Here is a 19,482-nt window from a genome sequence, read left to right as displayed (position 1 = left end):
GTGCCCTGGAAAAAAAAATGCTTAGAAAGATAAACTGACAGGTAGGGGGAAAGGCAGCAGAAAGTGCAAGCATTAATTAGAGCACGTGGTTGGTTGTCAAGCCCTACCATACGGGCCCTCAAGAACAGCAGGTGCAAAGAAAGGGCCAACGGGGTGGGCAGAGAGTGGCACTTATTCTGTATCATGTGAAAATATCCAGGAGACATCTGTACTGAAGCACTAGTGTGTTTAAATATGAAGAACATTAAAGATATGAAATGCATTTTTCCTGTTTGGCACTCAAACTATACTGAAATAATCCCCAAATTGAATAAAGAATATAATGTTATGGGTTATGCAAGAACTAGTATTGGCACACCTGACTAGTCATCTGGAAAAAATAAAGTTGATGCTATACCCTATACCTTACAACTAAATATATTCCAGATAGCTCAACATTATAAACAGCCACATCAAAAACACAGACAGAAAACCTACAACCATGAAAATTCTCAGTGGGAATTAAAAAAACATCTCAGACTGATCAAGGACATTCTGAAGATAAAAGAGAATCTGAAAAGACTAAAAGAAAGTAAGTTTCTGCCTACATAAATAAATGGTCACATGGAGAATGAAAATTTAAGAAAAAATAGTTACTTATAAGCAAAGAGTTCATTTCCTTAATAAAGGGCTAAACAAATTATCAAGAAAAAGAAAACGTTTAGAAAAAGCAAGCAAAGCATAAGAAGTGACAGTTCACTGTAAAGGAAATAACAATGACTTAATCATACAGAAAGGTTCCTTTCCTCATTTATAAAAAGATATATATTTTAAAACTGTAATGATATTTTCTACTTAGAAGGTTGGCAAAAATCGGGAGATTTGAGAACATACCACATTGTCAAGGAGAAAGATAGTCTCCTACATCGCTTGTGGCATGTAAATTGAACAATCTCTATGGAAGATAGTATCTGTCAAAATTATAATACCCAAAAATTCTACTCCTAGATAATTACCTTATTCTCCCTCATGTGCAAAATGACTGGAAACAACATAAATAAACAACAGTGGGGTTAAATAAATTAAAATATAGGCACACAGTAGAATATTATGCAGCCAATGACAAGAGTAGAATGTTCATTCATCTATACATATAAAAGCCTAAGCGACTGTTACGACCAGTCGACTGAATGACCGGTTGACTGGTCACCATGACACGCACTGACCATCAAAGGGCTGCCCCCTCACGGTCAGTGTGCTCCCACAGCCAACCTACCGTGGCCGGCCAACCTGACACGATCCCTCCCTCTAGCCGCTGGCCCCCATCACCCCTATCGGGACTGGGCAAGATGGTCCCGATTGCCAGCCAGGCCAAGGGACCCCACATGTGCATGAATCCATGCCCCAAGCCTTGAGTTTATTTATAATTACCCATTTATTTGATTCATGCAATAAATATTTGAGTAGCTACTGTGCTCTAGGCACTGAGTCAGACTCTAGAACTATGTAACAGATAAGGTACTTAGTTTTACTGCTTTGTAATTTCTGTACTTGTTATATTTACCCTGGATGAGCTAGAAATTCATTGAGGGCAGGAAATATGGTTTGACAGGCTGCATTTCCCCAACAACTAAAAATAAGGTATTTCAAATAATGAAGGATCATTATAAGTCAGCTGAGTTAAATACATGAAAAACTATATAAGATTTGGTCCTATCTTGTAACATATGCAGATTTAATTTTTAAAAAGTAATGATGAAGTTTTTAAAAAAACATAATTATAGGAATGTATTATGTCTAATTCTTCTTACAGTCAACTATAACATCCTAGATACATGAAAACAGATATGTTTGTTTTAACAGAGACTAAATTTATTTTCTCAAAGGGTTAATATTTTATACATGTTCAAACTGGGGGTCGGGGAACAACTGGCTTGAAGATTAATGCTGATTATTCAAACCATTTGTAACAGATATTTTACAGAATTTCCATTTGGAAAAAACATTTTGTTGCCAACAAAGTACCCAATATTAATCCTCCCAAATCATTTGAAGATTATGAAACATATGGAACAAAATTCTTTTTTAAATGCAATAATATGAAAGTCATTCTTGGATGCTTTTCTCAAAGTACTTCTAGCATATACTGTTGTATTTTATATAAATGAGTAAACTGAGTAACAAGGACTGATCAAGGGCAATTATATTTATCCATAGTTTGTATCTTCAAGGTATAAGATGGGTAATGTTGCATGAACTGATTTGTGATAGTAGAGTGTCACAAATGTCTGCTAGCATGTCGGTCTAGAAGGGCTTCAGATCCTGGCTCTGTCCCTACCTGTTCATGTGACCTTGGGTGAGTTACCCAACCTTGTAGAATTTGGGAGGAGGGAAAGAAACTAGGAAAAGTAGATGAAGCTCAGTTGATGAGGGATTTTCTAAGCCATGGTAAGGAATATGACTCTTACGTGGAATGGAAACTTTTAAGCAGGTGAGTGATTTGACCTGATGTGCAATTTGAGATCATGCTGTTATTTAGGAAAAGGACTGTGGCAAGACAGGAATGGAGGTAGGGAGTTGAGTAAAGAGACAATTCTGTAGTTCATGTCAGATATTGGTGGGTCTGAACAAGGGTGTCTCACAAGACAAAGGAAAAAATATGTACTTTGCAAGTGGAACCCATAGAATCTGCTGTTGTGTTTAATGGAAGTGAGCAAAAGGGAAGAATCAAATGTGACCCCTAAGGTTTTTGAAAGAAAATTAATTGTAAAATAGTTATTCTTTACAGTGGTATAAAATATGCCTCTTGCAGCTGTCATACATTAGTTAAAACCCTAGTCTTAGGAAGCTGTAAAAGAAGTTCATTCTCACCTTCAAATGTTGGGAGATAATTATTATGTTCCCTTCAGATATCTTTTGTCTAAATATTTCAAGTGTTTTTAATCACTACTCAAGTAAGATGGGTTTAGATCCCTTTACTACCATGAATGCTCACTTCTGAATGCCTTTCATGTTGGTTATATGTTTTTCCATGATCAGTATTCACCAATTATTAAAAAGGTAAATCTAACCATCACAAAGCAGAATTTGCTTTTCACCTTCTTCATTCTAGACAATAGTTTCCATTAATTTCATTTTGATAGACACTTCATAATTATTGTCTCTCAAAATCGAATAGAGGAGTTAAGGTGCAGATTGATGATGATATAAGCTAGAATGAAGTGAAGACCATAAGAAAATATAAGTAGTCAAATGGGGGTCAAGTGAATATGGGGGTCAGGAATGATTTTTATGGTGGAATTTGAGGAATGAAAAGGGTGCTGAGAGATGGCAATGGTAGAAATTGGAAAAAGAAAGGGAAAAAGTTATGCTATGAGCAATGCATGGTGCATGATGGCTCGGTGTGCTGTCACATAGCAGGGGTGTGAGAACCAGTGAGCAGCGAGGTCAAAAAGGAAGAAGGTACGATTGTGTTGTGGAAGCCACAAATGTTGCAATGAGGAATCCGTCTACTTAGTTAGGCAAAGGGATGCCACTGAAGACTGGGGTCTCCGTTGTCGCAATAGATAGAATTTCACTTCAAGAAGATTACTCTGGTAGCAGATTTAACTGAGGAAAGAGGGGAGTACAGAACAGCGAATTCCAACACAGGTCCAAGAAGGAAGTACTAAGGGGTTAAATGAGGCTTTATAGAGAGGGAGGAAGGAGAGGTACAAATGCAGAGGACCAGTAGGAACAGAATTTCCAGAGCTTTGATAACCATTCGGATAGAACCTATAAACACGGAGGAGGAAGAGAGCATGCCTCTCACAAAGATGAAACTGAGGGTTGACACAAAAACACCACTCTTCTAAACCTCTCTTCATCAGCGATTTAGAGATTTTTTAAAATTTTTTTTATACTTCCCATAACATATGTCTTCATTGCATATAAAAAGTAACTAGAATTTCCCATTACATCATCAGGTTTCTGGCCAGTAGAGGACATGGTAGAAAATGAAATCTTATAGTTTAGAAACAAAAGCTATCTTTAGACGAATACAGTTTCAGTGACTATTTTAAACCCCCGAAGCTCTGCTATCCCGCTATGCTTTGACTCCACAAGGAATGCCACTGAGGTCGGAACTCAGATGAAAGCACAACATGGAACCTCACTTGTGCCTCAAAGTTCTTTGTGTCTCAGTGTCTAAATGTGATGAACAGCATGCCGTCTATGCTCTGCGCTGGGCCAACTGGTGTTTCTCCCATTGCATTTGCTAAATACTGAGGGAGGAAGGAGAGGAGGAAATAAGGAAGAGGAGATGGAGAGGGAGAAAGGAGAAGGGGGAAAGGAGAGACTTCCTTAAAATGTAAAATATAGACGTATACTTGGCAGCTGAGACAATGTGTGCCTATGAAAAAATATCAGATTTCTTTGCCTTTCCTTTGGATTTTGTCTTTTTACTGGTTAGTCAATTTCCCAGCTGATTTGATCCAAATAAAAATGCTCTTAGTCATGTTTTATTATAACTTGAAAAGTATACTATTAAAAGCTCAGAAGTTATGTAAAAGCATGAACAACAGGACTGGATTCATCTATAAGTCCCCCACTCAGAGATAAGCAACATTAATATTTTATTTATAGCCCTCTGGACATTTTGCTATGTGTATCTTTTTAAAATAAAAACTAGCTTCTCTTCTATGTCCTTCTTCATTTTGGACACACATTATGGCCTCTTCCTTGATCTCTTCCCTTCCCTTTTTGAATCACTCAGTCCTGAAACTTAAGGAGGAGCAAAGTTAAGTGTCAGCGCTGGGCAAGGAGCCCACCAGGCGCTGAGGCGCTCCAGAGCGCTGGTGCCAGACAGGAGTGGAGGCGCCTGTGTAGAAGGCTGCCAGCAGTGGAGAATCAGAACTTGAGTGGGGTGAGAAGGGCACCCACGCTGAAGAAGAGCCTGGCAGGGGTGTCAAAGGTGAGGAGGGTATTCACGTGACCAAGTGACCCCACATAGAGAGCAGAGACCACACTAGGTGGAGAGGATGTCCCCGAGAGAGGCAAGCAGCCTGACTAAGAATGTGGAAGCCTCCCCGGGAGGGTGTCAGAGGCCAAACTGGCAGAGGACACATCCTTTGGGGTGGCTAAGCCCAAACAGGCTATGGGAGAGCAGGATGTGAGGAAGAAGGAATCCCGGGTTTGGAAGGATCAAGGTCATTCTTTTACTGAGGGAGAACCAGCATGCTTGTGTGTAACGGCCACTGAGTCAGCTCCAATGTCACCCTATGAGTGGGTGATATCCATAACGTCTTGTCCAAAATAGCCCTGCTCAGCTCTGCAGACTCATGCCTCTGGCTTCTTTTATGGAGTCAATCCATCTCCTGTTTGGCCTTCCTCTTTTCCTGCTGCTTTCTATTTTCCCAGCTTTATTGTCTTTTCCAAAGGACCCTGCTGTCTCATGATGTCTCCAAAAGAGGACAGTTTCAGTTTTGTCATTTTTGTCTCCAATAATGTAGAGCTTCCTTACAAGCCGAATTTTTCAATTCAGGAATAGTATATCTCTCCATTCATTAGAATTTTTTGTATCCCTCAAAATTGTATTACAATATATTCTCTCCTGTTTCTTGTGAAGTTTTCCCTGCAGCATTTAATATTTTTATTGCTATTGTGAATGATATCTTCTTCACAATGTATTCTGTTTCTTTTTGGTATACAAAACAATCTACCAAGCCTCATTAGTGTCTTAGTGTTAATAATTTTCAATTATCCTCTTGGGCTATAACTGCTTTTTAATTTATTGTAATTAAAATTGAGCAGCCATTAAATTTTGTCAATATAAAATCACTTAGGTATGGGGAAAAGACTAAAAAATGTTTAAATAGTCAGTAATTAGTTAAATCATTTATTCAGTATCCAGTATTTACTGAGCACATACTATAACCTTAGCCAAGTTACCTCATCTAGAAAATTCTGTTGCTGCAACTAAGAAATGTAAATTCGCAATAACCCTATTTAAGAATTAAATGAGATAATGAATGTGAATTGCTTAGCATTGCACATGGTAAGTGCTCCATAAATGTCAGCAGTAAGGACACACACTGTAAGCTGCCCTTCCCAATGCCTGCAGAACCAGCCTGAGGAGAGAATGGTCAAGCTCCTCTAATTTTTAAGGCCAGCCAAGCCTTTATTTCTTTTCCCTCCTCCCCTCTGCCATCGATAAGGTGGCCCTAGTTAATGTCAACAAAAGAAAAAATGAGAGAGAAAGCTATGAGAAATTCTTTCTAGAATTTACTAATCCTTGCCATTTGTAATGTTTGAAGCCTTCCACACATAATAGACTCTCAATAAATACTGACGGATGTCAAACAAAATTAGAAAACTAAAAAATCCTCAATAAGGCCTACTACCAGATGAAGGTATTAATAAGTCTGGCTACTTAATAGACAAGACAATCCCGGAATGAAATTTGAGATAATTAAACAAAACTCATTCCTATAAAATCTCACTGGCTTAAAAGTGCCATATGTAATATTAAGTTTAGAAATAGGACAATTAAACAATAAAATAATTAAATTTTAAGATCGTTTTCTAAAAGAAATATAATAATTCTATTATCCTCTCCAAAATTACACAATATTCAGAAGCATTTGCTAATCATTACTGCTAAGCTTTACAGAAATTATACCTGCTTTCTTACTAAATTATAAACTGAAAAGCTGCTTATATTGCCTATTAGCCAAAAGCCTGATTTCTTTAACAAAATGTAAAACAGGTAAAATCCAACACTGTGACTTACCCACTTCAGCCAAAGTTCTGATGCAGGACTCCACAGAGGCCTTCTGGGCTGGGTTTGGCCAGGTGCAATTGTAAATTCTGAAGGCAGACTGCAGCAGCTGAATAAAAACTGGCTGGTGCGTCTGAAGACAGAAAGAAGGAAGGCAAATAGGCCACTAAACCATTAACGTACCTGATACCTTAGCAAAGTAGCTCATCAAAATGAAACACAATACCATTGTTTTAGTTTCAGAGCTATTAAATGCATATTAATTCAAAACAATATTTATTACGTACCTACTTCATAAGAGGCATGAGCCAGACACTATAGAAAGTCAATTATTTGCATTTGAACTGTATTCTTAATCATAAAAATATGGCACTTCTGGAAGTCAGTGACATGAATTTAAGTACATTTTTATAGTCTCTGGTTTATTTATCAGTATAAATAGAGAGAAGGTGTTCTGGATGTATTTGTTTGATTGTACATTTTGGTTTCCATATGATGGGTAAGTAGAGGAAACAACAATTTTGAAGTGGTTCAATCAAACAGTTTTAAAGTTTTTCCTAAAGAAAGTATAATTGAAATTATATTTTTATAAGAGCAATATACAGTCATTGTAAAATATTGGAAACCACTGACATGAAAATCACCAATTATTCTACTATGTAGAGATAATCAGTATCAAAAACTGAAGATAATTACTGTACTGTGTTTTTCCATGTATGTATGCATGAAAACATGGATGAGTGTATAAAGCAATTCTGTGGCCTGTTTTACTCTTACTTCATGATCATTTTCCTAATCATAAATAGTTCTTTTTAAAACATGATTTTTAATAAATACTACAGATACACTGGATTTATTTAGCTATCCCCGTGTTTGTGGTGGATATCAACTTTGAAGTTTATAAATACTTGAATGAACATCATGCTATATAAAACACTGCTAAATCTTTCAGGACAAATTACTAAAGTGGAATTTTTGAGTAAAAATGCCTATCCATTTAAGTAATTGTGTAATTTATTTCGACAGTTGGCAAACAGTCATTATACAATATGAAAGTTCCCATTACGCTTAGAGGGGGAGCAAGAATAATTTAACTTGAAGATGGGGCCTCTCTATTTAAAATGAAGTTCGGTAAAGTCACAAAGGAGGATAACAGTCATTAACATGAGAAGTGTCATCCTCAGAAAGGTAGGGAATGGCTTCCTTATCAGGTTAAAGTCTCTCCTACGTGAGTAAGGCACATAAATTCTGTGCGGAGGAATGCTTTGCATGTGTTGGTTTAAGCTACCTGGAGGCTGGTACTGTTGTCTGAGAAAGGAGAATTGAAGAAGCCGCTCACGATGCTCATGATGGACTCAGTCACACACTTCTCCAGGGAGGTGTCTGCGTGTTTCCTGTCTGTGGTTGTGTTGCAAACCTGGGGGGTAAAAATAAAACAGCTTAATACACTCTATCACATCTTTGAATTATAAGTCAATACTGGGACCTTCTAAAAATGGTCTGAAATGGTGGTTTATAACATTTCTTCTGCTTTTGCAAGTTGCTTTGAATAGAAATACCTCTGCCTAAAATCTGTGGTAGTTCCTCCTTTAAATTTGGTTATCATCTCATCCTAGAACCAGAATCCAGTCACAGACACCCCCGCCCCCTCCTGCAGCCCCTTCTTCATGAACTGCATCTCCCTACTGTTGGACACAACCTTCTCCCTCCATCCCCAAGCTGAGATTTTCTGAAAAATACCTTTCCACTCAATCTGAAGAAGTCAAAGAGGAAACAGTCATAAGTATAAGAAAGTGGTGTATGTGATTAGTGGTGGCTTATATCTGTACACATTTTCACTTATAACACCAAGCCCCAACTAGAGGATGCAAACCAGAAAGTATCTGGAAAGGAAAACAGAAAGCTAAAAGAGGGTAAAATTATTTCCAATAATTTTGACTTTTTCATCCACATCTGGGTGCATTTGTGGGCTTGCTTCTCAGAGTAGGCAAAGCAGGAAGAGACAATACCAGAGCTGAGGATAAATCAGAGAACATAGACTCTGAACTTTATATGTGATTTAATGTGGCAGAAATTTGTAACTTTGCTAAACAAACTGTAAACTTCCAAGTATGTCAGGGTAGACAGATCGCAAAAGCTAAGATACATGATTAAAAACAAATGAAAAACAAAGATGGGTGATGAAAAGACAAGAAGATAAAAAGAAGAATAAAGGAGGCGGGGGAGCATGCAGTCTGAAAAAAAACAGAGTGAGAAAGTTTAAGTATTCACTTAATATGGTGGGTAAGTATTATGGTGGGCATATGTTCCAGATATTTCAATAAGGTGGTTAATCAAAAAAATAAGTAAATGCAATTTAATGTAATATTGCTTTAAAAACTTTTACACAAATAAATCCACAAAAGAGAAATATTCCCTTCTCAAACCATGTGCCTCAATGTTTTGGTTTGGAAAATAACAGTAATTGCTAAATGGAGGTAGAAGAAGAGCAGAGGGTTTGTTTTGCTGTTAAGTTACTTCCCATGGGAGCAATTCATTTCTTCCTCATCTATTAAATGACATCTACCTGACAAGGCCGTATTAGAAGTAATCTCATAGAGTTATTGTAGGGAACAGTGCAATTAAAGGAAGTAAATTGGGTCAAATTCTATAATCATTTCATTATCGTTCCAGCATATAACACAGTACGTGGCATATACAAGATATTCAATAAATGCTGTGAAATGAATGAATCAATTAATTTAAAAAAATGGAAGAACAAGAAAAGACTATTATTTTGTTTTCGGTTAACTTTGGGTTAGGCTGTTATCTGTGGAACATCTAAGCAAGGACTAAAATTTAATGTGGCCCCAGAATAATATAAAATCGATTTTCCCATAATGGATATGAAGTAGGATTTATTGCATTTAGTATCTTTCCAGCACTGGCTTTTATAGTGAAAACTTCTGATCAGTAAGATAAAAATATATTAAAGTGGAATAGGTACCAGACCAATGCTGCCATAAGCAGCCCACATAACCTTCCTCCTCACCCAGTGACATTTCACACAATTGTGGGGGGCTCTCTGGAGCTAGTAGAGCAGGGGTCCTCAAACTACGGCCCGCGGGCCACATACAAATACAAATATTGTATTTGTTCCCGTTTTGTTTTTTTACTTCAAAATAAGATATGTGCAGTGTGCATAGGAATTTGTTCATAGTTTTTTTAAAACTATAGTCCGGCCCTCCAACGGTCTGAGGGACAGTGAACTGGCCCCCTGTTTAAAAAGTTTGAGGACCCCTGTAGTAGAGTATCACACTGCATTACCTACAAATGCACACTTGCTAAAGAGGCAGCAAGACTTGCTTTAGTCAGTGGATTAATAAAAGTAATTTATTTCTAGCTAAAAGCTTCCCTCAAAATCCTGGGTAATGAAAAGTCTAAGTTTAAAAAAAAATTTTTCTTTAAGTAGCCAAAATGTCAGACAAATGAATTTAATTATTAACTCTGCAGACATGGATATTCTGTTGATGAGCTGGCAAAGTTTGGGATAATAAAAGAAGACACATAATTTGTAAATTAGTATATATTTATAACACCAAATTTATTTTTGTCTTCATTTCAGTGCAACCACTAATTATATAGCTATAATCAAGATTTTTTATTTATGTCCTATTATAATTTTAAAATGCACATAATTTGAACATATCTTCTTCATAATATAAATTAAAGTATAATTTTTAAAATACATATAATTTGAATATATTATCATTGGAAATATAAATTAAGTAGAACGTAAAAAAAATATTTTTTTTAAAGTCTGGGTTTACAAAACTGTGGAATCTATTCCTCAATTACTTTGGATAAAGAATTCAAATACTTTTTCAAGATATTTTTTCTGGCCCTAGCCGGGTGGCTCAGTTGGTTGGAGCATTGTCCCATACACCAAAAGGTTGTGAGTTCAATTCCTGGTCAGGGCACATACCTAGGTTACGGGTTTGATCCCCAGTAGATGTTTCTTTCTCACATTGCGCTCTCTCCCTCTCTCTCCCTCCCTCTCTCTCTCTCTCTCTCTCTCTCTCTCTCTCTCAATAAAACATATCTTCATGTGAGGAATTTTTTAAAAAGGTATTTTTTTCTGCCCATTTAAATAACATTTTCACCTCTACAGCCTTGCTGTAATATTGTAGAGAGGCAAGATATGTAGAAAGACACTTTTTAAATTAAAGTCTTTAAAAACATTTCAGTAAAAAAGAGCCTGATAAGTAAATAACTATATTTCTTTCTCCTGATATTTATTTTTATTGACTCTTGTCAATAATAAAATCACATCACATTCAGTTAACTTTTAATGTGTAATACACATATTTTTAAAGTTTCAACCTGTTTGCACACATATATTCCCCATGTAGTGTCATTTTCTCAATACTTATTTTCCTTTTTTTAAAAATCCTCCCTTGAGGATATGTTAGGTTTTTTATTAGATTTTTAGAGAGAGAGGAAGGGAGAGAAAGAAAGAAACATCGACGTGAAAGAGAAACATCAATCAGTTGCTTCCCATATGCACCCTGACCAGGAATCCAACCCACAACTTAAATATGTGCCCTGAAAAGGAATGAAACCTACAACCTTTTGGCGTATGGGACCAGATTCGAACCACCTTAGCTACCCAACCAGGGCTCTAAATACTTATTTTAAAAGGCAAGATTCATCGATCATTTTAATGCACAATCACACTTTAATCCATTTTTGGGATGAGTTGAGGTATACATAACCCCCCAAAAATACAAATTATTATTTTATTTGCTTAGTTTTTCCTTCTTGGTGGTCTTTTGTGTAATTTCTCCCCCCTTCCCCCCTATTATAAAGACCTGAGCAAAATTCTTTACCTTCAGATTCAGATTTTTTGGGAATATTTCACCAAAAAAAGGAATCAACAGATGAGGATATGTAGACAGTTTTATACAACTTGCTGGGCAATAATAAATGTACTGTGCTATCAACAACCTATGTGTGAAAACACTGTACGTTTCCTCATTACCACAGACTAGCTCTTGCTTTCAGACTCTGCTTGGAGATCAGAGTGAAAGAGAAAGAAGTCAGGTAGCTACTCTGCCTCTAGCTCCATCCTCAATATATATTAACTGTAGGAACCCTGACACAATATTCGAAAATACAAAATTATCCACAAACCTAAAATCCAAATCAAACCATGACTGACATCACGGAATCTTTTCTTCTAATCTTTCTGCTCTACCATATCTATTTCTGTAATTAAAATCATTCTAGATAATCAGTTTGTATTCTCTTTTTTATATTTATCATGCAATTATTATTAGCACTTCTCACATTAAAAATCTTCAAAAATAATCTAAGTGACTTTATAACATCTTATAGATATAACATAATTTTAAACCATTTCTCTACAATTAAATATTTAAACTATTTCTATTTGTATATTATCATAAGAGTATGTTGTACTCCTTTGACCATAAATTCTTAATATTATTTATAATTATTCCCTGAGGACAGATCCTTGGAAGATAAATTACTTGACACATTAAAAAGGTATAAAGGCTTTTTTTAATGTACGTCAAAATATTTTTTAGAAAGACAGCCTAAATCAACACTCTCATCAGCAAGGTATGTGAAACAAGATTTAATACTATCTTTTTATTCTTATACCTCATAGCTGGAAATTGGATCTTATTTTCCTTTGTATTTTTTTTTAATTTTAACAGTTGACTATTTTTTCAGGCAATTACCTTTATTTCCTCTTCTATAAATCATGAATGCCAAGCTTTTGCTCATTTTAATATTATACAATGTTAGTTTTTCATATATATATATATGAAAGGATTATGTAAGGATTATTATCTTTTTGAATATATAACTTTTCGTATTTTGATGTTCTTTATGTTTATGTATGTTTTATGTAGTAAAATTTTCAAATAGTGAAACATTTATTATTTTTCTTAGCTAATTTAATTCATTGCTTTTATGCTTAAAATGAACTGTTTAATCCAAAGACAGATAAATATTTACCTATCTTCCACCCATTTTTATCATTTCACGATTATCTCTAAAATCCATTGCAATTTATATTATATGATGTTAGGTTAGGAGTTGGGTTCATTTCACCCCAAATAGCCAGTGTCCTCAAATGTCATTTTGATTTAGTTCTAATCAACAATTTTGTTGAATACCTATTCCATCCCAAGAATGTTCTACAGAGTGGGGCAAAAGTAGGTTTACAGTCATATTCTTATTTAGTAATTATTGTTTTATTTTTTATACAAGCAACTATAAAACCTGCTTTGCCCCACCCTGTACTTACCTGTGATCAATAGGTGAACAAAATATATAAAAATCACTATTTTAATTAAATCATTAATTTGAAAATCCAGGGGAAAGAAAACTACAGCCCATAGGTGAAATCTAGCCATATCCATTCATTTACATCTTATCTATGGCTCCTTTCCCTTTCGTGATTGCCGTAACAGTTATGATAGTTGCCTGAAAGCTGAAATATTAACTATGTTGCTCTTTATGGAACAAGTTTGCTCATCCCTGAAAATGGTTGATCATTTCTTTATTATACATTAATTACTTTACATATGTAAAAATCTGTTTCAAGCAATTTATTTCATTTCATTAATACATCTACTTAACTCTATGCTGAGGCCACACTTTGTTTTCAAATTCTCTTTTGAGATATTTTTAGCTGCAGTTGACATTTATTTGTCCCATAAAACATATGGAGTAGCTGCTATGTGTGAGTCACTGCTCTATGTCAGGTAGGCAGCAGTAAATCAAGCAGACAAAAATCTCTGGCCGTATTTGTTTCCGTAGAAACAAATACATACAAAAACGTCAAGTAGAGGAGGTGGGATGAAGCAAGCGAAGGAGGGACAGAGGGAAAAGGCTGCTTCTTTACACAGAGTGGTCAATGGAAGTCTTTGGATACTTTTTTTTTATCTTTATTGTTCAGATTATTACAGATGTTCCTGTTTTTCCCCCCATAGCTCCCCTCCACCCAGTTCCCACTGAAGGGTATTCTTTAAGAAGAGGAAGAAGAAAAAAAAGGTAAAGATTAAAAATTATGAACGACAAAGTGACAACAAATACATATCTCTGGAGACTTTTAAGCAGGGACCTGAAAGAAGAGAGGAAAGAAGTCATGAGGACACCTGGAGGACGCGTGCATCCCAGGCAGACACAAATGTGCTGAGATGGGGTGTGTTTGGCATATCTGAGGAGCAGCAATGAGGCCAGTAGATGGGACAGGGAACTAGCTAGCGAGAGAACAAGAGGACATGGGGAAGGGGTGGGTGGACAGAGGAGAGGCCAAATCATATAGGAGTTTCACTCTGGGCAGAACCTGAGCAAAGCAAAGGGAGATGTGAACAAAATTATTATTATCATTCATTTTCATCATTATGGCTGCTACAGAGAGACTGGATGGAGGGAGGGGGCAAGAGTGGAAGCATGGCCCAGCCGGAGTGGCTCAGTGGTTGAGCATCAACCTATGAACCAGGAGATCACAGTTCGATTACCGGTTGGGGTATATGCCTGGGTTGCGGGCTCAATCCCCAGTATGGGGCGTGCAGGAGGCAGCCGATCAATGATTCTCTCTTATCATTGATGTTTCTATCTCTCTCTCTCCCTCTCCTTTCTTGGAATCAATAAAAATATATATTTTTAAAAAAGAGTGGAAGCATGGAAACAGGTTTTTATGGCTATTGCAATAATTCAGATGAGAGTTAATGGTACCTTGGAGCAGGATGGCAGTAATGCCATGTCCAGAAGCAGTCATATTGTAAATATCTCAAGGTTAGAGTTTGCAGAATTTGCTAAAAGGTTGGATTTAGAGTGTAAGAAAGTAATATTTATAGATGACACCAAGATTTTTTGCCTGAATGCTGAGATTGAATAATGGAATTGCCGATTAATGGAACTGCCATTTACTGAGATGCAAAAGATTTGAGAAAAAAAATAGTTTTTGCAGGACATGGAAGTGAATGAAGAGTTTGAGGTTAGACAGCCAAGCAATGAGGTCATGTAGGCAGCTGGATATGTGAGACTGGACATCTAAGGAAGGGTCCATGCTTCAATCAGCCTGGTATCTCAGTAAGGAGAGTGGATGAGATTGGCAAGTAAGTGATCGTACACACAGAGGGATCAAGTCGAAGGTTTGAGCCTGGCACATTCCAATGTTTGAACCTGGAAGGATTCAGAGGAAACAGCAAATTGAGGAGTGGCCAGTGAGGTGGGAGACAAATAGGACAGGACTAATGTCCTGGTGGCCAACTGAAAAAGTGTTTCAAGAAGGAACTGATCAACTATGATCATTGCTGCCAATGCAGAAAGTATGATGCAAGCCAGGGACCAACCAATCATCAATCAAGAATAGCCAGACAAGAACGCATTGCACCGTCATTATAATTCAGCATGAATGCTGAGGAGAAAAATAGAATTACATCTGAGGGAAAGGTGCTACACAAAGAATAGGCTTTATAGAATATTTTCTACCCTTCACTTCCCTGCATTGCTAGCTAATAAAACCATATAAAAATAATCCTTTAATGTGAGACTTTGCAATAGCTCCTTCCACTTAAGAAAGTCAAGAAAATTAGAGAATCAAACCATCAAAGAAAACCTACTCAACCCTATCAAATTAAAAAACTTGGAAAGTGTGTTTCTAAGTACCTATAAATTTGTCTTTACTCCTACTTCCTATGACTTGGTAGGCTAAGTAAAGGGAGAGTATGCCTCAAGTGATCTATTTGAAAATAAAATACTCGGACATTTCTTGTTCAGCAATGACTGATGGGACAATGCCATGACATTGTGTTAGGTGTGCCTCTAACTTATTTCTTGTCTAATTTCATGCTTCCCATACATCATTTAGAGTACTACTGGCCATTATAGAATCTTGAAATTGATAGCAAAATTGGGAACACGTTCAAAAGAAAAAATATAGTCTGAGGCTAACACTGACCACAGCCCACCTCCCTCCATGTGCTTTCTAATAAAGACTCCCAAACCCTGACCCCACAACAATAATCAGTTATAAAGGCAAAGAAAAGCATTTCTGCCCTATAAACACCAATTTTATCTGCATTGGAACGTAGATCAAAGTGGGCTGCCATTAAGTACTCAGAAGACAGTGGAACAACTTCTCGTGGGTCTAATAGCTTCGCTGCCTGCCTAAATCTGGTGTATCTATGGGACGTGGATGCAGTCTTTGTCAGAACATCAGAATGGAAGAGGTATGTGAGACAATCTAGCACCAGTTTATTGAAGTCTTTCAGAAATATTTTCTTAGATGGGCCTTAACAAGATCAAAGAAAAGAGGACGCAAACAGGAAAATGAAAGATACCAGTTAAGGTGACTTAATAGAAAGCATTACCCAAGAGCAAACAACAAGCCTGGTAACAGACAAACAAAGAGTTGACTCTAGAGAAACAAGAGAAGACAGTTTGAACGTGGAAATGTTACTACCGATTAGTGTTTTATTTGCCTGTTAAAGAAGATTATTCTCCAAATTTCTACTAAAATAATCATATGCCTCATGCTGACAATCCCTGCCTGAGACATGGGGTGCCATCCCAGATGCCATACTTTAAAAAAAAACAACTAATAAGTTAGAGAGAGTCCAAAAGTATATTGAAAATTATAACAAGCCCAGAAAGACATGGAGAAAATGATGAGAGACATGAGAGCTGTTGTAACATATCTGAGAAGCTGTTATGGGAAAAGTACTGGATTAGGATGTAGCCGACTTCCCAGCTTGTTACCAGCTAGGCAAGTCACCCTTTGCTACCAAATAATTTCTCCACAAAGAGGTCAAATCTGAGATCAACCTAAATGATCTTAAGTTCCTTTAAGTTGTACAATGTTATCATTTTAAAGTCCTGTTGCTTAAAGTAAACACCTATGCTTTGCTTTACAGGATAAGAGAGCTGCTGCTTTAACATGTAAATAAGGGGGAAACAAGGAGAGAGAAAAATGCTTTTTGCAGTACAGCTAAGCTGTTGTGGAACTGAATCATTCCTTGTGGATACAGACGGAAGAAATAGGTAAAAATTATACTACGTAAGAAATTTGGCTCAAAATTAGAGCTTTTAACAACTAAAATTGTGCAAAAATGGAATCAGTTGTTTCAAAAAATAGTGATATCATTGTTGATGGTAATATACAGGCATGTGCTAAAAGCTGTGAACTCTACGACTGCCAGTCTCTTCCAACCCTAAGATCCTATAGTAATTCTTTATGTCCAATTTACCAAATACCTTTCCTCAAGATTACCATTTCTCACTGATGTAAATCAGCTGTGCCAGGATTTCATATCTTTGTTGTAACTAGTCCATTTCTATGTTAGGTCGCTATTGTGCTTTTCCAGCTTCATGGACATGGTTCCTGGCTCTTGTCGACATTGGATGCTCTCCCTTTTGGTTATCCTCAACATTCTTATTTGGTGCAGGTCTTGGGGAAACTTTTTGAAATTGCTTTAAAGGCTACATATAACCTTATAATAATAACAGTGATGTTACCATGATATGGATACATGGATAATGTTTTTAGCTCTCTTACCAGGTGCCAAGCATGTGCTATGCAATATCTCATTGAATTCTCTCCATAACCCTATGAGGAATGTGTTATTATTGTATTCACTCTACAAATAAGGAAACTCAGACTCGGAAGAGTAAGTTCCTTGCCCAAGGTAACTGAGCTAATAAAAGGCAGAAGAATCTGGACTTGAACCCTGGCTAATGCCTCTAAAAACTCTACTCTCAACTCCCATGCTCTGCTGTAGTGGTTTGCAAAGTATGGTCCCCGGACCAGCAGCTTCGGTGTCACCTGGGAAGTAGCTAAAAATGCAAAGTAGCACAACTACTGAATAAGAAACTCTGAGGGTGGGCCTCAGCAATCATGTTTTACATAACCCTCCACATAATTCTGATGCTTGAGAACTACTTGGATTTGGGAACTACTGCTCTACTGACCTGAACATTTGCCTAGAAGGCCACATTCTACTTATTTAACCACATTTTTTATATTTTAATTTGAAAGTGTGTGGTAGCTTCTTAACCTTTCTTAAGGGGGAGAAAGAGAAATCTTAGATATGGTAACGTCAGGTTTCCTGCCCCTTCCCTGAAATAGAAGGGCTGATCCCTTGCCATGCTTGGTAAGGGGATAAGAGAGCTGCTGCTTTAACATACAGATAAGGGGGAAACAAGGAGAGAGAAAAATGTTTTTGCAGTACAGCTAAGCTGTTGTGGTTAGACATAATAAGTGAATTGACCAAGAAGATCCTGAAGTTCCCCTAGAGTCTTCAGACAATAAGTAACATTAATTGTCTACTTAAAACAGTGAAAATAAAACTCCTTCCTACATGTACACTTTTTTTTTAGAAAAAGAATGTATACATCAAATGAGAGAGTGTTTCAAAGGCAGCATAATCAGTGGCAGCTATCGTCAGCTTTCTTTGGTTTAAAAAATAAAAATCCCTTTAGCATTGCAGCTCATGCTGCCTTGAATGTGACCTTGATCTTTTTCAAGCTTATCTTTAGCCCGTAGCACCGTGCAGCTCTGCAAATCAGTCCATAATCTCTTTACTGTCTCCCTGCACGTGCAGTTTTAAAGCTCAGTCATCGGCATATAAACCATCCTTTACTTCAAGGTCTCTGGAGATACTTGTCACCAATCAGGCACAAGGACTTTCCTAAGGTCACAGCAGGGGTGGGGGAGAGGGGTGGCAATTATGAGTGCTATGTAAATCCTCTATAGAACAGGATGATATCTCCACAGGTACAGGCTTACCTGAGAAAGGTAATGAGTGCCTTTGAGTTCTACAGAAATGAAGTAGAACAGGAACTGCATTCCTTCACATGTGCTTAAACACAGGGGACCTCATTCACCCTGCTAAAAGAGTTCCTGGACTGGAATAATGCATGGTTTATTGTATTATCCAAGATTGCTCTTGGATGTCTGGATCTGGAGTTAATTCTTTATTATATTCCCTTTGTCTTCCCTCCTCCCAGAAAGAATTGCACGGAGGCAGTGAACTAATGGGTAACAGTCAGCATACCTTCTTATAAGACAGTGAAAATATGGACCTCACCAACCTCTCTCCTCCAAGTACCTCCCCAGTGAGGCCTATTCACATCTACCAGCACTCAGGAATGCAGGAAGCCAGAGGACTGGGACAGGCCAGCATAATAGGTCCAAGGAGTTATCTATACACTATCTTCTATTAGTGAAACTCCTATTTCAACATTATGTCCCTTAACTTTAAAGAGAAAACCAGAGAAGATTAAAAAACACACACACACAAACAAAAAAACCCTCAAATAATAAACCCTGAACATAATCATAATTCAGCATGCAAAAAAAGAGGATAAGCTACACTAACTAAAATTAAGTGCAAGCTACCAAAACCATCCTTTCCTTTCTTTATCCACTCATTCATTTATTCAATACTAATAGAGCAAAACATATGCTAGAGAGTATCTAGAAAATACCAACCTGCTCCACATGTCCTGCTCAAAAAGCCAAGCAAGAGGAAATGGACTCACAGTAAAAAGAAGAACATATTTTGACCGGCAGGAGTAAAGACACTAAATGGTTCAATCAATGGAGAAGTCTCTGAAGAAGCAACAGTGAGCAACACTACATCCTGAATCATCTGCTCAAGGTGCTGTCTGTCTGAGGGCCGTCATCAAGACCTCTCGAGATCCTTTCCATCTGGGGTTGCAACTGC

General features: G+C 37.0%; 1 protein-coding gene across 5 annotated transcripts in view; it reads right to left on the bottom strand.

The window, feature by feature from the left end:
- Positions 1–19,482, bottom strand: part of ITPR2 (inositol 1,4,5-trisphosphate receptor type 2) — a 417,029-nt gene that overhangs the window by 205,067 nt on the left and 192,480 nt on the right. For all 5 annotated transcript variants that reach the window (XM_023744345.1, XM_023744344.1, XM_023744346.1 and 2 more), the window contains 2 exons: positions 8,025–8,153; positions 6,749–6,869 (listed from right to left, as the gene is read on the bottom strand). In XM_023744345.1, the coding sequence (XP_023600113.1) occupies positions 6,749–6,869; positions 8,025–8,153 (250 nt within the window). The remainder of the gene's footprint in view (positions 1–6,748; positions 6,870–8,024; positions 8,154–19,482) is intronic.

This window comes from Myotis lucifugus, unplaced genomic scaffold, assembly GCF_000147115.1.
Source record: "Myotis lucifugus unplaced genomic scaffold, Myoluc2.0 scaffold_451, whole genome shotgun sequence".
Classification (NCBI taxonomy): Eukaryota; Metazoa; Chordata; class Mammalia; order Chiroptera; family Vespertilionidae; genus Myotis; species Myotis lucifugus.
The sequence above is the reverse complement of the archived record's forward strand: the minus strand, read 5'-3'. Positions and strand labels throughout refer to the sequence as shown.